Source organism: Puntigrus tetrazona, chromosome 8 (genome assembly GCF_018831695.1).
Source record: "Puntigrus tetrazona isolate hp1 chromosome 8, ASM1883169v1, whole genome shotgun sequence".
NCBI lineage: Eukaryota > Metazoa > Chordata > Actinopteri > Cypriniformes > Cyprinidae > Puntigrus > Puntigrus tetrazona.
This window is the reverse complement of record NC_056706.1, coordinates 577,501-605,000: the sequence shown is the minus strand read 5'-3', so window position 1 is coordinate 605,000 and position 27,500 is coordinate 577,501. Positions and strand designations below refer to the sequence as shown.

The window sequence follows — 27,500 nt, the reverse complement described above, 5'->3', positions numbered from 1 at the left end:
GGAACATTATTAGAAAGCACAGGGTTAATGTCCACGGTTATGCAGATGACACACAGCTATACATTTCATCTAAGCCTGATAAGTTATCAGAAATGTCTAAATTAACAGAGTGTGTTACAGACATAAAAGACTGGATGACTAGAAATTTTCTTCTATTAAACTCTAATAAACGGTGCTTCTTATCGGACCAAAAACATGCTTACAGCAAATTTCTGAGCTCAAACTACAATTAGATGGATGTGATATAAACGTTACTCCGACAGTTAAAGACTTGGGTGTGATATTGGACAGCAACCTGTCCTTCGAACACCATATCACTCACGTTACAAAATCTGCCTACTTTCATCTTAGAAATATTGCTAAACTCAGACACATGCTCTCTCTCTCAGATGCAGAAAAGCTAGTTCATGCATTTATGACATCTAGACTGGATTACTGTAATGCGCTGCTCGCTGGTTGTCCAGCATCTTCAATAAACAAGCTTCAGTTAGTGCAGAATGCAGCCGCTCAAGTTCTTACCAGGACAAGGAAATATGATCACATAACCCCAGTTTTATCCTCCCTGCACTGGCTGCCTGTTCATTTCAGAATTGATTATAAAGTACTGTTACTGACCTACAAGGCTCTAAATGGTTTAGCCCCATTTATCTGACCAGCCTTCTGTCAAGCTACAACCCGTCACGCTCTTTAAGATCTCAAAACTCAGGGCTCCTGGTAGTTCCTCGTATAGCAAAGTCTACTAAAGGTGGTCGAGCGTTTTCACATTTGGCACCCAAACTCTGGAATAACCTTCCTGCTAATGTTCGGGGATCAGACACACTCTCTCAGTTTAAGTCTAGGCTAAAGACATATCTTTTTAGCAAAGCATACTCGTAAAGATTAACATAAACCTATGCTACAGTACATCGTGATTTCCAATAGTATGAATGGCCGCTACGCTAATTATCCTTTTGTCTCCACCTCGGGATTCACATCCAGAGGCATCTAGTTACCGAGCCTCTCCATTCTATCTTAAACTTTCTGCATTGTAATTCATCCTGCTGTTTTGTAACGCATCCTGCTGTGTAGTGACTTGCTTTTGTCTGTGGAATGATTTGCTTTTGTTATGTAATAATTTGCTTTTGTGAAGCTGCTTTGGAACAATAGCCATTGTAAAAAGCGCTATACAAATAAACTTGAATTGAATTGAATTGAATTATTATTACCTCAGCAACTATAGAATTACCAAAAATTAATTCAAGTACTTTACTATAGTATGGTTCAAAAACGCTAGTATTTACTATAAATTACTGTATTTTCATGTGGGATAGACAAAAGGCTATTTTTCAGGGTGTTTTTAAATACCAAAAATAAGCTGTTTGAATAAAATATAACAATTAATCACAAAATTTTCATTCAAAATCCCGTGAACCGGAAGTTTGCGACCAATTTTGGAAACAGAGTATTGAATGGGGGAAATAGAGGGCGTGGCCTGTTTTTTTTTTATGCGAATTGATTGGATGTAGCAAAGTACGCTGCCGTTGGAGGGGCGTGGTTAGGTTTATCACCGTCAAACTGATGTCATCAGAGAAGGCCCGTCATTTTAGAGGGGTGGAGCATTTTTAGATTTGAATTAGAAGATTATGAAATTATACATTGTTTTTGTGTGGATTGACTTGCGCAATGTTCGCTAACAAAATAAATGCAGTCAATTTAGATTTTAAGCCATCTTGTATGGGTTCATAAATTAGAAATAAAAACACGAATAAGTGCGCATTTATTAATAGATATCTTCTGCCAGTGAAAGCGGCTTGAAGCGCGCCTGACAGGATGTGGTTAGAAGGGATTGACTAAAACAGGAAGCTAACAGTAACTTTAATTATCTACCGAGTAGATTGCTATTTATTAATGTCTACACAACCCTGAATCTACCCATTACAACAATGCAAAAAAACAGTGATTATTGTTGTACAGCGTGACAAAATTAAGCTACATGCCTGGTAGATGAAAGAGGATTAGCATCTAGCCTTAACCACCTGACGTCATAACTTACTAACGCAAATCTTGCTTAATAGGGCGAAATAATAAAATGAAAAATCACGAGATCCGTAAACACTAACCTCCCTGCTGTAGATTTTGCTTTTTATATAAATCAGAATCATTTCGTTCAGTTGGAAATGTACACGATACTTTACATAGCGTGCAAAGTGAACCGCTAGCACTCGCTGAAGAGCGGTTTTAACGCGCGTTCATTTATGGCGCGAAATTTATATTTGAATATAGACACAAAAATGGCGGGAGCGCAGCGATAACGGTCAGATCTATGGCATGCACGGGATTAAGAAAACGGTCGCGTGCTTATATTATTAATCTGTTAACTACGCGCGACGTGTTAGAAATATTTTAATAACACGACTGTATTTTAATAGTAGTTTGTGTGACGGGTTGTATCGCTACTTCATACTATACAGTTTGCGACCGATCAAAAGATTAGATGGAGATGGACTCACCTGAAGGCTTTTGATTGGTCTTTGCGTTCATAAACTCAACAGAATCACGTGTGATTGGTTAAAGTGTCCAGCGCGGTACAAAAGCATAAATAAAAAATACGACGCAATAAAAATAGGCATTAATGCAATGCCACTCATTTCGTTTTCGGTTCGCTTACGGGGTAACCATTTAGTTTAACTGTGCACGGAGCAAATGTATTAAATTTTGTAAGCCTACACATAATTAACAATTAAAGGAATAGCACAGTTCATCCAAAAATGAAAATTCTGTCATCATTCACTCACCCTGGAGTAGTTCCAAATCTATGTGAATTTCTTTCTTCTGAAAGATATTTTGAAAGAAGTCTGTAACTACATAAAGGCTGATTTGGGTCACCGTTGACTTCTACAGTAGGAAAAAAATAATAATATGGAAGTCAACGGTGACCCAAAACATCTTGAATACAAAAGGTCACTTTTGGGTGAACTACTCCTTTAAGACTTTTTATGGTTTGTTTTTCTCCGTTTGGACTCGACACTCCATCGCTACATTCAGAAATATAACTACCGAGTGAGGAAAAACCCGCAACTTTTACTTGTTCATCTGAACGTCAGCAGTGACGAATCGCCGTTTTGCGCAATGGCCACGTCAATTAATTATTAAAGAGCAGAAAACATTTTGAAGCGCTTAAAGAAGACGTAAACGTTCTCGGATCTCCCTCTGGAGGACCGCGCGCGCACTACAAACGCCTGACCGAATAGCGTGACATACACGACGCGCGTGCGCAGTCCCCGTCGGCGTTTCGGGGGGCGTCGCTGGCGTGCGGCAGAGGGGCGGGGCGAAGGTGGGTGTGTGGCTCAGCTGATACCGACTACCGTCCTCCTCCTCCTCATCATCATCACCCGAGACCCGTTCCTGTCAAGACGCACGCCGCTCGGTTTTATGGACGCGACGCGAGCGGCTCGGTGAATGAACGCGGCTGACGTGACGCGCGTCGCTGTCCGCGGTGCTGAAACAGTGAGTACGATCGCGGTCGTGTGGATTTCATACGCGAAGCGACAAAGCTGTCGATGCGTGAAGCGACTGATTATAGAACAGGCACGGAGAGAGAGATAGAGAGATATTAAGAGATAGATAGAGAGAGAGAGAAGCTCCACTATCACTGCGACTCACTCGACTGGAAGTAAACCAATGAACGGATCTCCATTCTCTCTCTCGCAGATAAAGCGGCGAGGACGCATTATGTAACGCACCGATAGCGGGAAGGAGGAGAAAAGCGACCCGTCTCCCGGTTTCCATCTTCGCGGCGCGTCTTTGTTTGCGCGGAAGAGCAGAAAATGGAGAGCGCGTCTGTGTAGAGATGCGGCGCCGTCGGAAGGCGCCGCGGGTCTCCGCTCGCGCGCTGGAGAGCGACGGCGCGCGCGGTCTTTTGTGCTCGGGAGAGAGAGTTGGCCGCCCGAGGCGTCACTTGTTGTGCGTCGGTTCTGCGGCCTCGCGGAGCCCCGCGAAAGTTCGACCGCCGGCTCGCCTCCGCGCACAAAGCCGCGCGCGCGCTCACCTCGTGGCCCGGAACGAGCCCGGGGCGGCAACGCAGACGCGTGCGAGCGCGAGAACGGATGAGGTAATGGCAAGCCTCTGTTGGCCGGTCACGGCGCTGCAGCTCGGCGTCCTCCGTGGCGCGTCGCGCACATGGATGTCACGTTACCGGCGTCAAACGCGAGCCTGGATCGGTCTGGACGCTGTAACGCGGTTAGGTTTGGTTTCAGTAAGTGCGTTTGTTTGCTGGATTAACTGAGCCGAGGCTCAACTCTGTTTACTGAAACCATTCTGAGCGATTCGTCCAGCTACTGTTTGGTCTTGAAAGAAATGTCCATAATTGAGAGAGCAGTTGCATATTTGGAAACTGCTAATCAAAAGGGATGAGGTTGAAGAAGTCTTCTTAAATCTTTATTTGGCCACAAATACAGTAAAAATTGTGAAATATTATTACAGTTTCGAATAGCTGTTTCCAGTTTGAATATGTGTTCAAATATAATTTATTTCCACGATCAAATCTGAATTTTCAGCACCATCACGTGATCCTTCAGAAATCAGAATCATTTGCTGCTTAAGAATAATTTCTGGTTATTTTGTAGAAAGCATTTTTTGGTCTAATAACGATGCACACGCAATATGCATTTATTCGTAGAATGACGCCTTACAGTTTTTCTGACTTGCTGAAACACTAAAACCCATCGGCCGACCTCGTCTGTGCAGTCTGTTATCAAAACCTCAAACCACGTCACATCTCTCTTAGACGTTTCGGCAAAACTCTAAACACCTCCTCATTCTCCAAACACGTTCTGAACGTCATCCATACTGATAAACACAAGTGACGGCAATCAATCACAAACAGAGAACACGTGATGGACTGAACACAACCGCTGAGCTGCTAGGATCTATCCCTGAGAACTATGTTGTGAACAATGTGTTTCCTGTTTTTCTGCGTGTTGTTCACTGGCTGCTTGGCAGTGCGTATCATTTTGATCACTTTGTTTATGATTTGAGATCGGTGCTCGATTTTGAACACGGGTGAAACTGTTTCGAGGCGACGGTTTCGTTTTACGAGACGAGTCAGAGGTTTTGTAAACAGCGCTTGAGGTTTTGTTTAACGGTGTCGGAAACCGGAGCAAGGTTTCAGAAAGTGTGTTTTAGCAAGTGAGGGAAAACTGTAAGATCCCGGGGGTGAAAACTGTATAAAGATCAGGGTAAATTTAACTTTTTTTGTCTTCTAGAAAACATCTTCTCTACCTTCTGATGGGAAGTTAATTGGAAGAAAGAAAAAATAAATAAATAAAATAATAATAATAATAATAATAATAATATTTATAATTATAATAATAATATTTATAATTTTAATAATAATTATATTATTATTATTATTATTATTATTATTATTATTATTATTATTATTATTATTATTATTATATATAGACAAAAATCTGAAAAGTTTTCACGTCCGGCTCTTAATGCATGTTTTTTCTTTCTTCTGGAGCGTCAGTGAACGTTTGAACCTTCTGTAATGGTTTCGTACGAATCCCTCGGTTGTCTACGTTTTGAAAAGATGCGTCTCAACACCGTACAGACATCGAAAGTGCTGGAAAAACAAAATAATTTGTGGGAGCCAATGGATTTTTTTACTGAAGAACCACAGGCAGTTGAACCATTAGCTCACGAAAAACTATAAACAAACAAAAACACACAGCTGTGGATCACTCGGGTAACGACACGGTATTAAAAACCAAGGGGATGTAAACTACTGAAGTATAAATCTAACTATTATTTTCTCTTGTGGACTATATGTAAATATCTTTTATGTGATGTACTGTATTCAGGTCGGTACTAAACTAACAATACAGTTCGTCTCAGATTATCTTCTTGACTTTTGATTTGAGCAAATTGTAAATGCTTTGGTTCAAACAGTAAATACGATTGACTGCAGTCTGCGCTAAAACTCATTGCATATGGCTTGTTGATAAAAACCGATGAGTTGGCTCTCGTTTCAATTGTCAGACTCTTCACAACTTCTCAATCACACTTCACTGCGTAAGCCATCACGTTTAAAACGATGTATAAACATCCGACACGGACGTTGTTTGTAACGCCTGTTAAATTGGCAAACGAGCTATTTTTGTGTATTTGTGGTAACAAGAAATATGAAGCAAGATTTCACTTACAAAAAATAAATGTACTGTAAAAATACAAATGTTTATATACTTTTTGTCTATATGCTGTTGACTATTCTCAACAAATATCTAAATATCTGTTTTTATAAAACCTTAATTTTTGGTTGACTTTGAAAAACACAGCCGAACATTTTGACCGGTGTGGCTCACGCCATGACAAAAATACTTTATATTTTGATGGCCTTGGCAAAATAACTAGGATTTGAAGCATGAATGAAATGTTTTGGGTGAGTAATGCATGCATTTTGCATGCATGCAATAGATTTGTGACAAGCTGCACTCACAGTGTAGAGAACGCCAAGACCGTTTAGAAAAATGTGGCAAAGCTATTGAGAAAAACTGCAACGGATCGTTTTGAAATGACCGAGACGTTGTGAAGAGTTTGACTCGACAAGCCATACGCAATTAGTTGTCGTGCAGACAGTTGCACACATGTGCCAAAGCATTTGAGAATTGAGCCAAAGCAATTGAGAAAAAACTATGTTTCTGACCACTATGATTGAATCTGGGTCCTGTGCTCTGACTACAGTGAGTGTTTCTGGGGGTCGGGCAGCTGTGACGGCCCATGCGGAGGCTCGCGGCGCTGACTGACGCTCTGGTTCCCCAGCATGGGCAGTGTGGGCAGCGGAGTGGCCGGTGAGCAGGAGTTTGCCATGAAGAGCGTGGGCACTCGCACCACCCTCCCTCGTGGCCCTCCTCTGTCCCGTCTCCACGCGCCTCCCTCCGCCTCGGACGGCTCCAGCGAAAGCACCGCCACGGATCGAGGTCAGCACAACGCCGCCTCGTCTCGACCCGGCAACGGGGACAAGGCCTCGCACAGAGCCGGAGGAGTGTCTCTGGATGCGTGCGGGAACGTGGTGGGTCACGGCACGGAGAAGAACCACGAGGTCAAGGGCAGAGATGGGAACAACAGCAAGAGAGACAGTCGCACACCGCCCAAGATCCTCACTGTGTCCGGAAAACTCGAGCAGGTACGACTGACGAAGAGCTTTCTTTCTTACCTTGTTTTAAAAGCACTTCCACACAACTAGCAATGGATACAAAGTGCTGTACAATACAGCCACAAACAAATATCTTAGAAAACAGCAAAAAAACAACGATAGAAGATTAACAGACAAATAGATAAATAAATAGACAGACAGACATAGATAGACAGACATAGATAGACAGACAGACACAGACAGACAGACACAGACAGACATAGATAGACAGACACAGACAGACATAGATAGACAGACACAGACAGACAGACAGACACAGATAGATAGACAGACACAGATAGACACAGACAGACAGACATAGATAGACAGACACAGACAGACATAGATAGACAGACACAGATAGATAGACAGACACAGATAGACACAGACAGACATAGATAGACAGACACAGATAGACAGACACAGATAGACACAGACAGACATAGATAGACAGACATAGATAGACAGACATAGACAGACAGACATAGACAGACACAGACAGACACAGATAGATAGACAGACACAGATAGACACAGACAGACATAGATAGACAGACACAGACAGACAGATAGACAGACACAGATAGACAGACAGACACAGATAGACAGACAGACATAGACAGACAGACATAGATAGACAGACACAGACAGAAAGACATAGACAGACAAAGACAGACAGACACAGATAGATAGACAGACACAGATAGACACAGACAGACATAGATAGACAGACACAGATAGACAGACACAGATAGACAGACAGACATAGATGGACAGACAGACAGACAGACATAGATAGATAGACACAGACAGACAGACACAGACAGACACAGACAGAAAGACATAGATAGACAGACACAGACAGACACAGATAGATATAGACACATAGACAGACAGACATAGATAGACAGACACAGACATAGATAGATAGACACAGACAGACAGACACAGACAGAAAGACATAGATAGACAGACACAGATAGACAGACACAGATAGACAGACACAGACACAGAAAGACAGACAGACATAGATAGATAGACACAGACAGACATAGATAGATAGACAGACAGACAGACACAGACAGACATAGACAGACAGACACAGAGACAGACACAGACAGACAGACACAGACAGACAGACACAGACAGACAGACAGACATAGACACAGACAGACAAAAACACAGACATAGACAGACAGACACAGACATAGACAGACAGACACATACAAACACAAATAGATAAATACATACAAACAGACACAGACATAAGATACATCATTAATAAAGGCTGTTATAATAATAATAATAATAATAATAATAATAATAAAAGAACCTGATTTGTTTCCTGGTTCAGAGTACTTCTGCTCTGGTGCGTCCGTCTGCCTTCAAGCCCGTGGTGCCCAAGAGTTTTCACTCCATGCAGAATCTGCTGGGTCAGTCGGGCGGAGGACGCTCCGCTGGCTCCGACGCTCCACAGTCCCTCTGTGAGCAGGACAGTCCGGATCGGGACCCTTCAGCCGGAAACGACGGCCCGGCCGGGATGACCGACTCCGGGAGGAACTCGCTGACCAGTCTGCCCACCATGAGCTACGGCCCCGCTCAAGCCCTGGGGCCCCTGAGCGCCTCCACCAGCCACATCAACAGACTGAGCAGCACCGCGCCGCCGCTCGACAAACCAGATAAACCCAGCTATCAGAACGGCTTGAGCGTGTCCGACAGTGGCCAGTCCTCCTCCGGAAAGAGCTGCTTATCCTATCAGAGACTGTGTCACCTGACGGACACCAGCGCCACCGTCCAGCCCTCGCCCTCCACCGACGACATCATCCAGGACCTGGAGGACCGGCTCTGGGAGAAAGAGCAGGAGGTGACGAGCACAAAACAGGGAAAACTTCTAGGAATGGCCAAAAATACATTGCATGTGTCAAAATAAACATTGGTCTTTTGTGGACATCACATTTACTCTAATTGCAGTTTTCCTTCACTTGCTAAAACACAATTTTTAAAACCTTGCTCCGGTTTCCGACACCGTTAAACAAAACCTCAAGCGCTGTTTACAAAACCTCTGACTCGTCTCGTAAATGAAAAACCGTCGCCTCAAACAGTTTCACCCGTGTTCAAAATCGAGCACCGATCTCAAATCATAAACAAAGTGATCAAAATGATACGCACTGCCAAGCAGCCAGTGAACAACACGCAGAAAAACAGGAAACACATTGTTCACAACATAGTTCTCAGGGATAGATCCTAGCAGCTCAGCGGTTGTGTTCAGTCCATCACGTGTTCTCTGTTTGTGATTGATTGCCGTCACTTGTGTTTATCAGTATGGATGACGTTCAGAACGTGTTTGGAGAATGAGGAGGTGTTTAGAGTTTTGCCGAAACGTCTAAGTGAGATGTGACGTGGTTTGAGGTTTTGATAACAGACTGCACAGACGAGGTCGGCCGATGGGTTTTAGTGTTTCAGCAATTCAGAAAAACTGTAAATACTTGTAGTAGCATTTTTAGTATACTTTGAAGTACGTTGTATATTACTAGTATACCCAAAAGTTTTCTTGAAGTGAACTTTACTTCATGCATTAACTACACTGCTATGTCCCTATTTAGGTATCGTTGTGTATGTGTTATGTGCATATACAACATATCAAAAACATTTTATACTAGCTTCATGCGCTCTTTTTTTCAGACACTTGAATGTGGGTAAGTTTCAAAAATAAATATTTAATAATAATAATTAATTGATTCAGAATGTAATAATAATCAAATATATATATATATATATATATATATATATATATATATATATATATATATATATATATATATATATATATATACTTTCTATAAGTATACTTAAATACATTTAAGTACAATTTTAAGTATATTTCTGAGTATTCTATAAGTATACTTTCCTATTTTCCACTTTAAAAGAAGTATACTAACAGCACACTTGAATAAATGTCTTAATTGTAAAACAAGAACGATATCTGCGAAAACGGTAAAAAAAAAAAACAATCTTGATTCTTGATTTTCTTGCCCTATTGGCAGATTATCATTAGTGTACTATTGTAACACATTTTAATTAATCTATTTTTTATTTTTACACGAAACAAGACGTATCTTAAATCATTTTACAGTCAAATGGGTCAAAGACGTTAAGATATCTGGATCATGCCCGTAAAAAAAAAAAAAAAACACATACAAGTAAAGTGTTTAAGCTTTCAAATAAGTATTTGGGGAATAAAACGTCAAATCTTACTGACATAGGAGCAAAAAATAGGATAGGGGAAACTTAAAAGAAAAGAAAATTACAACGAATTCGTATTTGGGGTGAAAGTCATTCTTTTTTTATATGCCATAAATTGATTTTTGTTGCAAACATGCCCGACAAGATGGTCAATGAATGGCCTTTTACTGAATGTTTAGATATTTATACTATAAGGCAAAGCATACTGAGGAGATTTCTTGCGGTGTGTGACTTTTACCTACTTCTATTCTGTGTTTTCCTGTGGCTCTTCTTCAGGTGATCCACATGCGGCGTAACCTGGACCAGAGCGAGGCGGCCATCGTGCAGGTGTTCGAGGAGAAGCAGCGCGTCTGGGAGCGAGAGATGGAGGAGCTGAGGCAGAACTACGCCGGGCGTCTTCAGCAGGTGACCCACCGAGCCCAGCGCACCCAGCAGGCCCTGCAGACCCACATCGCCCGCCTGCAGCAGGACAAGGGCCGGCTCCAGGACGAGATCAGCACCCTGCTCGCCCAGAGAGAGGAGCTGGAGCGCAAGTGTCTGGACTACCGCAAGGAGCAGGCCGATCTCCTGCCTCGCCTGGAGGAGACCAAGTGGGAGGTGAGAGAGAAACACAGGCTTTTAGTCATCCGTTCTCAATCGAACCCCACAACGGCGACAATAAAAAAAGGGTTTCATTTATAAAGCTTTAAAAACGGCGTTTTAGGGCATTTTTAAAAGAAAGGCTCTCATTTAATTATGTGCACTTTCACGTTTAGGGAAAATTGTCCCATGAACACTGTAACGCTGCAAAAAATAATCTGAATATTGAGAAAATCTCCAAATTAAATTCTTAGCAATGCATATTACTAATCAGAAATTATGTTTTAATATATTTTTAGTCAGAACCATTGTTATCAACAAGATTTTTTGTTTTCTAGTATATCTAAACATTCTCATTTCCTATTACACTACAAAACAATGCTCGTCTAGTTTAGACTTTTTGTCTTGTTTTCAGACAAAACATCAAGAAGGGTTTTCTAGATAAGATAGTTTTCATTAAAAAAATAATTTTACTTGAAACAAGCTAAATAATCTGCCAATGGGTTAAGCAAAATAATATTTAGCAATGATGCTGAAATTTCAGATGTGCATCACAGAAATAAATTAGTTTACTTTTATGCAACTAGAAAAGTTATTTTAAAGCTCTAAAAACTGTGCTTTAGGGCATTTTTAAAAGAAAGGCTCTCAATTAAATATGTGCACTTTCACATGTTTAGTGCAAATTATCACATGGCCAGAACAGTTTATTAAAATGCTGCTTGTAGCATGCACACGGCAAAAAATGCAAGATTGTTTGTCATTTTCTAGTATAAATATCTAAACATTTGTGAATCAACATGCATTTGCTATTACACTACAAAAAAAAAATAAAATGCATTTTTTGTTTAGACTTTTTGTCTTGTTTTCAGCGAAAATATTGAGAAGGATTTAAGTAAAAACAAGTCAAAATAAGTAATTAATTTACATGAAACAAGCAAAATAATATTTGGCAATGATGCTGAAAATTCAGAGGTGCATCACGGAAATAAATTACAGCTTACTTTTTATTCAACCAGAAAATAAGTATTTTAAATGACAGTAATATTTCACATTTTACTGTATTTTTGATTAAATAAATGCTCAATTGGTGAGCAGAAAAGAAACCAATTTGAACTATTCCTAACGTTTAACCAGTAGTGCATGTATTCCAGGAACCTGGAGCACACTAAAACAGCACCGCTTTGTTTTTCTTTGTGTCGATCAGCTGTGTCAGAAAGCGGGCGAGATCTCTCTGCTGAAGCAGCAGCTGCGGGAGAGTCAGAACGAGGTGACGCAGAGGGCCGGAGAGATGGTGGCCCTCAGGGGCCAGCTGAAGGAGCTCAACGCCCAGATGAAGGAGCGCGAGGAGACCATGATCGGCCTGAAGGACTCGTACACCAACAAGAGCCGCGAGCTGGAGAGATGTGAAGGAGAACTGAAGAGGACGCTGACAGAGGTGCCCGACAGAAACACACACGTCCTGTTTGAAAACAACAACAATAAACCCATTACTAACGCCGATACACGAGGTTAGGGCTTTAATGAAAAAATAAAGGTGCACAACGATGCCACGGAAGAACCATTTCCAAAAAACATCTCTTTCTTGCCTTTTTGTAAGTCTTTGTGAAACCAAAAGGTTCCTCAAATGTTCTTTATGGAACCATTTGAACAAAAAAAAAAAACCTCCCGTGGCATCGTAATGCACTTTCATTTTTAAGAGTGCAAGAATATAAAGTTGACTGTGTGTTGACTCATTTCAGCCAAAGTTATACGTTTTTGTTTTGTGCCAAAATTCATCAGGATATTAAGAAGATTGCGTGTTCCATGAAGATATTTGGTTAATGTCCTACTGTAGCTTTCTAAACTTTAAAAGTCGGTATTGTTGCATCAGACCAGAATGATCGTATTTTTTTCATAATCACTCATCGAACAAAGCCTTTAACCCTGAGGGGACGTGTCAAATATGCATGTTTTTGCATAGCGAGAAGCATTGCGAAGAACTTCGTTTAAACCATTTTAAAAGGTGATTTTCTCCATTTTTAATTTTTTTGCTCCCTCAGATTCCAGATTTTCTAATAGTTGCATCTCAGACAGGCATTGTCTGATCAAAACAAACCAGACCTCAGCAGAAAGCCTGATTATTCAAAAATTGACCCTCAAGACTTACAGCCTCGTTTTTGTTCTCCGGGGGACACCTATTTGCATCAAAATCATTAGGAAATTAAGTAAAAGTCATGATATTTTGTTGATTTCTTACCGTAAATCTAACTTAATTTTTTTATTAGCAATATGCATTGCTAAGAACTTAACTTGGACAACTTCGAAGGTGATTTTCTCGATATTCAGACCCTCAGATTCCAGCTTCTCTCAGCCTAGTATCGTCCTATCCCAGGTGCTTTGTGCTCCGGGTCACCCCGTCTCTGTTCTCTCGTCAGGTGTCGATGCTGCGAGACAAGCTGGTGGTGTTCGAGGCCGAGGTGCTGGGTCTGAAGCGGGCTCTGAGCGAGCTGAGCTGCAGGAACGATCACGCCGTGTGCCTGCGGGACATCAGCGGCAGCAGCAGCTTGCCCTGGGCCGGCCTGCACTCGCCCCGCTCGCCCGACGCCCTGCCCCTCGACAGCTTCCTCAGCCTGCAGAGCGACGAGGCCAAGGCGCAGCGGCAGGAGGCCGGAGAGCTGCGGAGGCAGCTGGAGCGACTGCAGGGCGAGCTGTGTCTGGAGCGGCAGCAGAGAGAGCGCCAGGCCCTCACCTTCGCCCAGGAGCGCCACACCTGGCAGGGCGAGAAGGAGCGGGTGCTGAAGTACCAGGCCCAGCTGCAGATCAGCTACGTGGAGACGCTGCAGAGGAACCAGGCGCTGGAGGAGCGGGTCGGCCAGCTCGGAGCCAAACTGGGCACCACGCCCGGATCGCCCGGATCGTCGCCCGTCAGCCTCTCCATCCCCGTCCTGGTGATAGTTTTGTAGAAACTCTGTAGCCTGCAGCGAAACCTGACCACAAGATCAATCATAAGGGTCATCTTTTTCAGAATAAATGTTTTTTAAGATAATATCAGGCAAAAAATCTAAATCTTGAGAAAATCTCCTTTAAAGTAATGAAATTCCTGGCGATGCATATTACTAATCAGAAATCACTTTTTAATACATTTATAGTCAGAGCCATCACTCTGTTATCAACAACGCTGCACAGTATTTTGCGTTTCACAAAACAGCAGCGTTGATTTGAAACGGGTGTCTTTTCCGGCACTTTCGACCAATTGCTAAATAAAAGGGTCGTTTTTCTTAATTTTACTGCAAACTATAAAATGCATCACGGCTGTTTTGCACATTGATGAAAGGATCGTGTGACGCTACACAGCCGTTTTAGATGCTAATAATAGTTGACGTGTTTCCTGTATTCTCGCAGGGCGAGAAAGAGCGTGTGCTGAAGTATCAGGCGCTGGAGGAGCGGGTCGGATCTAAACTGGGCACCAGGCCCGGCTCGCCCGTCGGCCTCTCCCTCCCCGTCCCGCTGACCGCCGGAGATCCCAAACCGCCCGCTCTGCATCAGCTGGCTCCTCCGTGGCCCGGACCTACTCGCCTGGAGCGGATCGAGTCCACGGAGATCTAGACGCGAGACAATCGACGGCGGACGGTTCTGCGTGAGATGACAGAATAACGCGGTTACGAATCAAAAGGGACGCGCTTTCAGCTTTCAAACCTTCTGACATCTCTTTTGGTCATCGGCGAAACGGAGGAGAAGCGCTTCGCTGGTCTGTGCGGGCCGCACGGGAACGGAGTTTGGAATAATTAGGATTCGTTAATGCTTTAAAAGTAGTCTCCTCTGCTCGCCAGGACCGCATTCATACAGCGGAAAGTGCGAAATATCATTACAATTTAAAATATCTGTCTTCTGTGGAAGCCGTGTAATAAAAGAAAAACCTTGCCTTTGCAATTTTACATAAATCACAATCGTTTTTTTCCTGCCACGAAAAAAAAAAAATAATAATAATAAAAGGTGGTCACAATTCTAGTTTTTCCTGAGCTGATAATAAAGCCTTTTTTCCTTCGAATTGAGCGAGATACAATTTTGCAACACGCTTCCATAGTAATACATTTTAAATATCATTTACTTTCAGCATCATTACTCCGCTCTTCAGTCACATGATCCTTCAGAAATCATTAAAATATACTGATTTACCGCTCAACCAAACAGTTCTGATAACTATCAGTTTACGTTTTTGTGTAAACTGTGATGCATGTTCATGCAATTATTCAAAATAAACGTCCTTTGTAACATTGCAAACGTCTTTACTGTTACAACCGATCAGATCAAAGCATCCTTACTGAACTAAAGCATTCATCCCTTTCCGTTTTTTTGGCTCAATAACCTATTACGGCTTACCACAAAAATACTGCGCAGCACAGCTGTTGAACATTGATAATGATCAGAAACGTGTCTCGAGCATTAAATCGATTTCTGAAGGGCCGCGTGACGCCGGAGACTGGAGTAATGACGCTTAAAAATCACAGAAATAAATGTAATTGTAAAATATATTCGAGTAGAAAACAGCTCATTTGAATTGTAATAATATGTCACATTTTTACTGGATAAATGCAGTCCTGCTGAGCGGAAGAGACCCGCGGAGAAAGGCGTTTTGTTCCCGAAGGTGTTGGTTCGGTGAGGTTTCGTGTTTCAGGGACGCCGGGGAGCATCGGTCAACAGACCACAAACAGAGGGCTCCTATCTGCAGGCAGAATTACTAACATTTGGCTGAAATTGAAACCCGAACTTGCTTTCCCAATTCTGCAGCGATGTTTCTGGACGGTTCTGAGAGCTGCTGCTATGTTCAGTGTGTTGTGGGTAGACAGGCAGGCCGTGAAAACGATGGTTATTTATGTGAAATCGTTATTTCCAGTATACCGACATATTGCGTGTTCATATTTTGAGAAGACGAGACATGCTGTCATTTCGCCCGTTCCGATTATTGTGAATAAAGCCGCTGTTTTAGCTTTGTTTTTCTGTAACATGTAAGACTTTTCACCGATGAAACGGTTTAAACGCATCAGCGGTTTCCAAAACCATATTCCTTTTGGTGTAGTTCTGATGTAATTATTTGATTTGACGATGTAATTAATTGATTTAGAGATCAAATGCTATGTTTTTATACTTCTATTGTTCGTATTTATGTTACTGTAATGATTTGCGTAAAAGCATATCCGGTCGAAAACACATTAAATGATAAAGACACAAGTCCTCTTTGAAATATTTGGGAAAAAAAAAAAAGTGTATATATATATATATATATATATATATATATATATATATATATATATATATATATATATATATATATATATATATACACACACACATTATATATACACATACATATATATATAAAATATATATATATATATATATATAAAAATATATATATATATATATATATATATATATATATATATATATAAATATATAATATAATATATATATATATATAAATAAATAAAAAATATTTTAAATAAATATAAAATATATATATATATATATATATATATATATATATATATATATATATATATATATATATATATATATTATATTATATATAATTTTTTATATTATTTATAAACATTAGTAGGAACATGTGATAGCATGTCTACTAAATTCTACAAAAAAAACATAGCAAGCAACGTCTAATTTAAGAAACTATAGTTTTCTTATAAAGTTATAACAGCAGATTAATGAATTAATCTAAATTTAACGAAAAGCTCCTAAATGTAAGTCGGGCCAGGTTTTTCATATAGTCACATTTTGTGAGTGACCCATCTTTGAAAGATGCTTTCTTCGGATTGTTTTACTATTTTAGGAAGATCAAACTTAAAGTTGTGTTTCCCGCTAGCTAAAATTCACATTGTAGCGTCATAAACCTCTTTTTCTGTAGTCCCTTTAGGTACTCATCGTCGGGTTTAATCATGGTGTAGGTCATTTTAACTCAAAGTTCTGCTTCACTTATCCACCAAAAGTAATGCGTTTCTCTCTCATTATACACTTATATTCTATATATTCATTAGGGCCCGCACTCCACCCAGTGCTCAAATCAGACTTGCAACAGGGATAAAGGCTCTTACTAATTGTACATGACTTTACAGTTCAATGCAATATTAATACAGCTATTAGAAGGGCCATTAAATCCCCAAAAAGTCCATTATTTGTCCGAAATGTCACCAAGTTTTCAATTTCCTATTCAATTTCCGCCTTATACTTACTATACATACTTTCTTCGTAAAACCAGCACAAAGCTAATCTTTTCAACTTTAAACGCCGCTGAATAAACAGAACTTTAACGACTTTTTAACGTACCTCTTGTTTGTGTCGCTTGGGCCGCGTCCGAAATCGACCCCTGTACCCTCAGATAGGGCACTACTTGAGGGGACGGCCATTTTAAGTGGCTCCCGAGACCGTAGACGTCTTCGAGTGCACTCATTACAGACACGAGAGCAATCCCGATGTGCACTTAAAGGAAAACACCGCTGTTTTTGCTCACTGTTTAACTCCCTCAGAGCTGATTTCCGGGTCCGGCGATAGCGCCTTTAGCCTAGCTTAGCATAGATCATCGAGTTAAAAAAAGGTAGCAGAGCGCTCAAAAAGCACCAAAGAGTTTCGATATTGTTGCTACTAAAACTGTACTTTTCCGTACTTATATCATATATTAAGTCAGGCGCAAAAATAGAAAAAAATTGCGATTTTCTAGGCCGATGCTATGTCGTCGTTGAGCGTTGCGCGCCAAACGAATTCCCGCGTTTTGCCCAAATATGGCACCCTCAGATAAATCCTCCATCCGTTCATTTTATAAAACATCCATCAATTAATTCTATAAATCACCACATTTAATGCAGCACATGTACACATTCATTGTACGTTGATTATGAAATCGTATAACTACGATTTATACATCAATTACGTAGCAGCAAGCAAACCTTTAAACCCATTTAAAACAACAGGCCAAGAAACAAAAGAAAAAAAGCCTTTAGAAAATAATTCAGATTAATCGATTAATCTGATTAATCACTTAGGATTAATCACTTCTATTACGACGAGCAGTGAAATATACTGATATATATATATATATATATATATATATATATATATATATATATATATATATATATATATATATATATATATATATATTACAATAATAATTTAATATGACTATGATTTTAATACGGTATGTGCGGGTCATTTTTAAAGGCTTTTTAGGCGTTTTTGTTATTATTTTTCTACCACTTCAAACGCAAATAATTGCTGGGGGAGAAAAAAAAGCGATTTCCCGCCAGCAGGTGGCAGTAGCGAGCCGCAGGCGCGCTTGATCCCGGAAGTGACGCCATCGCCGCTTCCGTTTCTTCTCCTGCGGGTGAGTTTTGTTTTGATCAGCGTGATACCCAAACGTTATATGTCTTATTTACGCGCGTCTCGAGCCAAGCAACGCTTCCGGTCTGTCCGAGCGCTCGGCTGGTTTGATGTTAGTTCTCTGTCTTATAACGTCCGCCTCATTAAACACTTTAGTGGCTTGTGATGTCACTGCAGTACGGACGTGCACTTTTACTGTAGGGGTTGGGTTTTAAGAGCTCTGTTCACTTGCATGTGGGGTTCTGTTTGTATGAGTTTCTCTACTGCTGAAGTGTCTCTGACTCACAGATATTAATAGGTTGTCTTTCAGTGCTGTAGATGCGGTGGCCATGGCGCTCAACCTGTGCTCATCGCACTTCCAGACCTCCATTCAATGCGACAAGGTACCACACAAACAACGGCCTGTCATTCTTTTAATGCAGTTTGACCTCATGTTAAAAATGCATTCAGTAACATACAGACTGGAATGAGAGATTTAAGCGATATCGCATCCACAAGAGCGGCACTGGGGCAGCATGTTAGATTGAATTAAAAAAATTGCATTAAACCCATTTAGTTTTGTCGTTTAGTTGAGGCATGTCTGTTATACGTGAAGACAAATGTTCCATACGATTGAGATTGGTGCTAGAGCGAAGGGAAAAGTAATACACAATAGAAAAATCGAATAGAATTGCATACACGATTAAATACTAAATAGTATAAACGATAATTAAAAAACGGGTTGCTACCCTTGTTGTTGTTATAGTGCCACTGATTTCATTTGTTAATGTTTATGGACTAGATTTAATTTTTCTGTTTTTGCTTTAATTTTAGTTAAGGCTTAAGTAATTATGTTTGCTATATATATGCCTATAGCATTCATGTTTTTTAATTAATTAATTCTAGCACATCAAGGGTTATTAATTCAGCTCGAAAAATAAAAAAAATAAAATAATAATTATATATATATATATATATATATATATATATATATATATATATATATATATATATATAATTATTATTTTATTTAATTTTTTTAATTTATTTATTAAATTAATTATCAGTTATATTAATAAGCTTTACGATTGATTTTGTGGACAATATTTGGCTGAAATGCAATTATTTGAAAAGGCGCAAAACTATTTAAATATTGACAAAATCACTTTTAAAGCTAAAGTACTTACTGACGCACGTTACTAATCAAAAATGAAGCTTTATAATAATACATTTACTGTCGGACATTTGCAAATGATCGTTTACCGAACATGATCGTCACTTAATATCCTTACGATTAAAAGAAAAAACGATAATTGTGACCCATGCAGTGTATTTTTGGCTATATATACACACACACATATTTTTGCTTTCAACATTTCTTTTTATTTTTAACAAACCCGGCTGCTTCTGAAACAAATCCTTGAGTCTTTCAAAGCTAAAATTAAATTGTTATTTGCAAGGAAAAAAGGCACGGAATGTTCCATGAAAGATAGGTTTCAATCTTCCTTTAAATAACCCGATGAGTAACACCGGGTTCATCTCTGACTGCATTGTGTGCGTCTGAGCTGACCTTGCGGTGTTCTCTGCCCAGAACCCGCGTCTCAAACGTGTTTGGATATTGTCGTCGGTCCTTCAGCGTCTCGTCTTTGTGTCTCTGACAGCTGTGCGCTGACGGTTACGACGTCTCCAACCTGCTCTCCGCCGATCCGGCCGCCCGCCGCAGGGGCTTCAAGCTTGAATACTTCCTCCGGGCTCCGTTCCACGTCACGCTGAGCTTCCGGGAGGAGGTGGATCTGTGCCGGCTGGACCTGGAGCTGTGGCCGTGGGGGATGGATCAGGGGAGGAGCTCGCGGCGGCTGGAGATCCTGACGTGTCCGGAGCGGGACGGCCGCCGCTTCGACCTCGCGACCCGCTGCGATCTGCGCGACGAGCTGCGGCTGTGTTTCCGTAACCCCGCGTTCCGAGCTCGGGCGCCGTTTCGCGACGCTCCTCCGCAGGCGCCGGCCGGAGCGAAGACGCAGGAGCTTCGGAGACTCGGCTCGGTGGCTCGGCTCCGGGTGGGCGTTCCTTTCAGCGGGGCGGCGGCGGCGCTCGGCATCAAGTCGCTCGCCGTCTGGGCTTCGCCTTCTCGCCGCTGTAGCGCGTCCGAACTGGAAACCCTGCGGGAAGCGCATCTGAAAAGCGTGCAAAGCCCCAACCTCTTCGCCGCGTCGCCGGCGCCCCTCCCAAACCCGATACCGTCCGACACGCCAATCCCGGAGGAGTTCCTCGATCCCTTAACGCAAGAGCTCATGGTTTTCCCTGTGATCCTGCCTAGCGGGATGATAGTCGATAGCGGCACGCTAGAGGAGTACCAGAAGAGAGAAGCCACTTGGGGGCGTTCGCCCAACGACCCGTTCACCGGCGTCCCTTTCACCCAGAACTCGAAGCCTCTTCCAAACGCTCTCCTCAAGAGCCGCATCGACCGCCTGGCTCTGCGGACGGGATGCACGGGGGTCGGGGGAGACCGGGCCGGACCGCGGCCTTCCAGACTCACGCCGGAGGTTAGACTCCTCCCAGGCTCCGGCTGCGATCGGACGGACGGATCACGAGCGCCCGGCTCGGACTCTAAAGCGACAGCAGGTTCCCGAGAAAACCAGAGCCGCTCTGCTAAAAGGAAGCACGAGTCCGGTCTTCCCTCCAGCGCCGCTGAACCCGATCGCTCGGTTTCGAAGAGGGCGTGCGAAGCTCCCTCAGGTTTGTAGGGAAGCTACCGCAGAATAACAACATGAGGCCATTTTTAGCAATCTTTTTTGTGCATTTTGGAGAGAAAAGTGAGAATTATTAAAGTTAAAGAGTTGCAGTTGCATTTTTTTGTTGTTGATGGCGATAAGGTTCTATAGCTTCAACATAAATAATAATTTCTGAAAATACAAAAACCTTGATGCAACTTTTGTTTTTATAAATGCACTAGTGCTGTTATATATATATATATATATATATATATATAAATATATAAATATATATAAATATACATATTATATATATATATATATATATAAATATATATATATATACATATATATATATATACATATATATATATATATATATATATATATATATATATATATATATATATATATATATATATATATATATATATATATATATATATATATATATATATATATATATATATATATATATATATATATATATATATATATATATAAATATATATATATATATATATAATATAAATATATATATATATATATATAATAAATATATATATATATATGTATAAAATATATATAATATAAAATAACAATATATATATATATATATATATATATATATATATATATATATATATATTTTAATATATTAAATATATATATATATATTTATATATATATATATATATTTATTATTATATATATTTATATATATATATATATATATATATATATATATATATATATATTTATTTATATATATATTTTATATATTTAGTTATAATATAAATGTGGATATAGACATGTAAATATTTTTAAAACACACACCGGATAAGAGTTTATTAATACGTACATTATAAATCTACACAGAACACACAGATATATTGTGCGCTCAACATACGATACAAAATGCCTCTTTCTGCCAATAAATTTGTGGAGGCAACATCTATTCAGTATATTTCTACTGTAACACAAACGTTAGCTTATTGTTTTATTAGATTTATAGGACGCCTAATATCTAAAGTGAACTCTTCTGTCTGTGTTTGAACGGGAAACAATCCTCCGAAGGAAAGATATTCAGAGAAATGACGAGAAACAATAAAACAGGGTTTAAATGAAGACTGTCGGGGAGCTTGATTTTTGAAATGAAGCGAGTTACAGATTAAAGTCATGTAACCGACTACATTTGATTACTTTTTGACTCACGCTAACCTCACGGTAGTGTTTAGCATCACTTGAATTAATTAATAATTATTATAATGATTACATTTTTAAGCACACCACGGTCTTTGAGGTGGTCCCGATGAATGCAGGCTTAAAACCAGAACAAGATATAGTTTTAGTGGCCTTTGAAATCGAATCTGGTGTCCCGCGACGCCTTGAAAGACAGAGTTCATCCGTAAACCGCAAAGCATTGCATCGAACGTTAAATATACGGCTGAAACATTGGTGTTTTAGAGCGAGGGTGATTGCAACAACAAAAAAAGCATTGAAAATAGCTCAGCGACCGTAACTGATTGCATTTATTTTGTATTCAGGAAATCTTAAAATGAGACCAAGCTGTAGTTCTGTAATTGAATGCCGACCTCTGTGAGGATTATGAAGCTAAACTGTTGGCAGAAAGCTTCGTCTGATTGCTTGAAACTCTAGTTCTCGGCGGGGTTGTCTCTAATTGCAGTAAGACTTTGAACGAAAACCTTCCCTTCCTCGCCGCTCTCGTGACGACTTCCTCTTCTGTGTTTCAGAGCCGGACTCACACGAGCGGCGGTTAGCGGACAGCTTGGATCAGGCTCTGAACGCGGCCCTCCGCGGCTTACCGGCCTTCACTTCAGCGAGCGTCCAGCGCTCCTCCGGTACGACACGCTTTCGCGTTTCATTCCTGATCCCGCTTGGGCCTTGGGTTCGGAGCGAGTCTTTAGTTGTCTTGGACTGAGATCCCCGGAAGGCCTGGATCGCTCCGATCCCAGCAGAACGTTAAAAATGTAATAAAACCGGGTTAAAAATGCGACGTTTAACATGCACCGTATATCTTGAAATCCCCAAACAGCTCTCAGTATATGAGATATTATCGGAGAATAAAGTCACGTTAGACTTGTTTTTAAACAGTAATATCTTAGTCTGAGAAATCCTAACAAACTATATCATAATGGGGTTTGATTGGTGTCTAAATTTTAACTGAAAGCTCATTTTTTGAGATATCAACCTCAAATTTGAAAAACAACTCCTTTTAGATTTATGCTTTTCATCTTCTAGCACTTTTAGAGTGAAACCTTTTTTAAAAATATATAAAAAAAAAAATAATATATATATATATATATATATATATATATATATATATATATTTATTTATTTTTATTTATATTTTTATATATAATATTTATATTTATAATATTTAAATTTTAGCATTTTATATTTTCGTAAATTTAAAGTTCCGTAAGCTTTTTGTAATAACTTTTTTTTCACTTCTACAATGATCTGCCAAGTGTCTTCTTTAAAAAGAGATTTAAAAATTTCTTTAAAAATTTAAGTCTGAAAATTCATTTTAAGTCCCATATTCAAAAAGCAGAACAGGTTAAACATGAACATAGGAGCTGTCTGTTCCTGAGTCCCGCTGGTTTCTGTGTGTGTGTGTGTGTGTGTGTGTGTGTGTGTGTGTGTGTGTGTGTGTGTGTGTTCTCGTGGTGCAGGTCTTCAGGAGTGTGTGTTCTGCTCCCGTGGGCTGTCCGTGTTCTCCTCGAGCGCGTCTTACTCTCTGGTCTGCTCTCATCTGGTGTGTGGAGCGTGTCTGAGACGGCGTGAGATCAAATGCCCGGCGTGCGGCTCCTCGTCCTCCGGCAGAGACATCGCTCGAGTTCATCCCTGATTCTCTGTGGAACGTTTATTAAACTTTTTCTGAATGATTCAAAAGACTTTGTTTTTTTTCGTGTATATTTATATCCACATTTATATTATAACTAAATATATAAAAATATTTTTTTTAGAATATATACATTTGCATTTTTATATATTTAAATTTTTATTTACACTGTGTCCAAAATAAATCGTTTATATCATATATGTGTGTGTATATTATGCATATATAAATACCATCGTGATACTGTATATATTTAGAAAATATTTAATATATAAGAATAAAATAACTTTTTTAAATATATACATGCATGTCAAATATACACAGCGAAACACATATATATTATGTATGCAATCACTTTTATTCTTTGAAATAAATACTTTTCACTCAAGAATTGTTCGTATATGTCATTGACGATGAATTGCACATCAAGTAAAAAGTGTGACGAAATGTCGAACTTTAAACTGATTTTAAAAAAATTGTGTTTAAAAAAATTCTTTGTTGTAAATAAAAAAATACTTTTAAAAAAATTAACGCAACAACATAAAAACTAATTTGTGATTAAAAATGTATTTAGTAAAAACTTTATATAATAAAATATGTAATATATAATAAGCGTGATATTTGATTTTTTAATACACAAAATAAACACTAATTCAAAATGTAATTTTTGCAACTTTAAACTCATTTTATTTTAGCTTTAAAAAGATGTTTAAAAGAAGTGGGGCTGCATTTATTTGCTCAAAAATGCATTAAAAAATGTTAAATATTATTGTATTTAAATCAGCTGTTTTCTGTGTGAATGTGTGTTAAAGTGTAATTTATTTCTATAATTTTCAGCATCATTACTCCGGTCTTCAGCGTCACGTGATCCTCAGAAATCAGAAAAATACACTGCTCGAGAAACATTTCTGATTACTATCAGTGTTGAACACAGTGCAGTATTCGGAAACCACTATGCAATTAATTTTTCAGGATTTACAGATGAACAGAAAGTAAAAAAAAAAAAAAACAGCATTTATTTCAAATCGAAATCTTTAGCAACGCTAACAATGTCTTTGCTCTCACTTTTTAACAATTTAACGTGTCCTTGATAAATACACTTAGTAAAAAATCTTTCAAAAAGGCAGCCGAGCTGTTTTATAATAATCACAAAGGTCCCTCGAGCATTAAATCGGTGTATTATTATGGTTTCTGGACGCTGACGAGTGCGTTAACGATGCTGAAGATCACAGAAATAAATGACACTTTAACACACGTTCACACAGAAAACAGAGATGTGAAATAGTAAAAATATATATACGATTTTGTAATCAAATAAGTGCGTTCAGGGTGAGCGGAAGAAGGGCGTTAATTACATTCTTTCACCATGTAGCTGAAATATTCCTCCTCTGAAGCTGCTGAATGTTGTGTTTGTCCGGAGGAGCGAGCGAAGCATCCTTGAGCTCGTTGTGTTCTCCTGGGACTGAATGGATGGAGATTGATGAAGCGGCACAAGGCTGAACTCTCTTTGTGTGCGTTTCAATGGCTCTGACCCTATTGTAACGATAAACCCAAGTTTTACACGCACACACACACTCCTGAAGGACGCACACACACACACACTCGTCCGGACGCTAGAAACGGCTCCCGGGCGAAGTCGGACCGGGATGCTGTCGCCACGGAAACCGGGCCGTAATAGACTAAACGGGAAACTTTAATGCAGGCCGCCGTCTTCTGGATCGAGACTAAAGTGAAAACGTACTTCATCCGAACCGATGACGAACTTTATAAAGACGTAAACAGCTCAACAGCGTTTCCATTTACTGTACGCGCGGCATTTGATTAAGACTATTATTAAAGCGCTGCTTCTTAACGAGGTGAGTGAACCCGCGCTGCCTGATCAGGCCTCGGGACGCTAATCGAGTCATTACGCCTCATATTCTCAGATGATCTTCCTCGGAGCACGTCTGGCTTCTCCGGCCGTTATTGGCTGAAATTGTTCTTTTGTTGGCCTGCATGCACGTAAACAATATGGAAATGCTGGATTGGATTAGTGTCTGCGATGCTCTGAATACTGAGCAGGCATTTCCGCTGTTTAGTCCTGCGTTCAGATGAATCTCATATCTTATATTTCAGAGACCTGACCTTCCTCTCCGCTCGGGCTCACGTTAACCCCTTCAGTCCCGTCCGCTCGCTTTGTTTAAAAAAAGTCACTTTAAAAGCTTTTTTGACACGTTTTGAAAACACAGACTTGTTTCAAAAAATCCTTTGGTGTAAATAAAACCAAAAAAAAAAACTTTTTTAAAAATTAAACACAACATAAGAACTTTTTTTGTGAATTTGTGAATTTTATTTGCGAATAAAAAAATGGATTTGGTCAAAAAACTATTTGTGTGATAAAATATATGATATATAATAATAAGCGTAAAGTATGATAAATTACTAATTCAAAATTGTATTATTTTGTAAAAATTAAACCATGAAAAATACTTTTATTACTTGGAAAAAAAAATTGCATCAAGTAAAAAAAACTAAACATAAAACCTTAAAAACATCATTTGTATGTAGATTTTCTATGTTTTAATTTTATATATATATATATATATATATATATATATATATATATATATATATATATATATATATAATAATACTGTGACATATTTTAAAAACACAAAATAAACACTAATTTGATGTAATAAAATAGCTGAAATGGCCTGAAATAAAAAAAAATATATATAAAAAGTAAAGTTTTTTAAAGGGAAAACCTGAACATAAAACACACACACACACAAAAATACAAAAATGTTAAATAAATTGGATAAATAAATAATTATAGTAATTTACAATGTATTGGTATAACATTTAAGTTTGACACAAAAAACTTACATTTATATATTTATTTAAATAAGTATATATTTGACCATTTTAGTTTATTTATATAAAAGAAACTCTATGCATTTTATATTTATTACACATAATTAATGTGTTTTAACGTTTTCCTGCAAGAAGTATATATTGACATCTTTACTGCAGCAAAACAGAATCACCACGACCTTTGACCTTTACCCATAAGCCATTGTGTTTCTCTGCACTTGTGAAAAAAGGACTGTCTTCTTGTTAAAAGGACGGATGCGTGACTCATTTTGGAGCGACTGAAAGACTGCGAGTAATCATTACATTCTAGTTTTGAGGCGCTAATACACATCAGAGACTTTTTTAGTGATTAATAATTCATGCATCGGAAGACCGATCTTCTTTAAGGTGAAAGCGAGACTTATTCAGTTTGTCAGATGATTTTGTTCTCATGAATGTTCATTAAACGTCACTCTTCATCACTTCTCAAGCAGAAACGTGACGTTATGAACAGGGTTATGAACAGGCTTATTACACGCAGCCTGAAGTGAATAAAATCATATATATATATATATATCACAGAAAATATGAACTTGTTTGACGTTTCTCATCTTCATCAGTTTAAGCTTTGCGTGATTAAATCACCCCAAACAAAAAATAAAATTCAACAAAAAAGAAATTACTTTAAATAAATGCTGAGTGAAATCAATTAAAAAGAATAAAAAACACGCTTACTTTTGTATTTC

General features: G+C 39.2%; 2 protein-coding genes and 1 long non-coding RNA gene across 5 annotated transcripts in view; 2 read left to right on the top strand and 1 right to left on the bottom strand.

Annotated features, from left to right (window-relative positions):
- Window positions 1–5,290, bottom strand: part of LOC122350371 — an 8,297-nt gene extending 3,007 nt beyond the window's left edge. Inside the window, exon 1 of the long non-coding RNA XR_006251597.1 lies at window positions 3,723–5,290. This is a non-coding gene — a long non-coding RNA (uncharacterized LOC122350371). The remainder of the gene's footprint in view (window positions 1–3,722) is intronic.
- On the top strand, window positions 3,157–16,203 carry lzts3b (leucine zipper, putative tumor suppressor family member 3b). The gene is made up of 7 exons (XM_043246776.1): window positions 3,157–3,486; window positions 6,724–7,165; window positions 8,528–9,037; window positions 10,693–11,013; window positions 12,200–12,430; window positions 13,410–13,922; window positions 14,377–16,203. The coding sequence occupies exons 2-7, from the start codon at window positions 6,803–6,805 to the stop codon at window positions 14,578–14,580; spliced, it is 2,142 nt and encodes a 713-aa protein (XP_043102711.1). The 5' UTR covers window positions 3,157–3,486; window positions 6,724–6,802; the 3' UTR covers window positions 14,581–16,203.
- Window positions 16,204–18,299: 2,096 nt separating this feature from the next.
- On the top strand, window positions 18,300–23,972 carry ubox5 (U-box domain containing 5). Of its 3 annotated transcripts, none has more exons than XM_043246779.1 (5): window positions 18,300–18,370; window positions 18,677–18,749; window positions 20,007–21,081; window positions 22,811–22,918; window positions 23,753–23,972. In XM_043246779.1, the coding sequence occupies exons 2-5, from the start codon at window positions 18,696–18,698 to the stop codon at window positions 23,926–23,928; spliced, it is 1,413 nt and encodes a 470-aa protein (XP_043102714.1). In that variant the 5' UTR covers window positions 18,300–18,370; window positions 18,677–18,695; the 3' UTR covers window positions 23,929–23,972. The 3 variants fall into 3 exon arrangements, with proteins under 3 accessions (XP_043102714.1, XP_043102717.1, XP_043102716.1); XM_043246782.1 differs by having other exon boundaries at window positions 18,355–18,370; window positions 18,665–18,749; XM_043246781.1 differs by having other exon boundaries at window positions 18,365–18,478.
- Window positions 23,973–27,500: the final 3,528 nt, after the last annotated feature.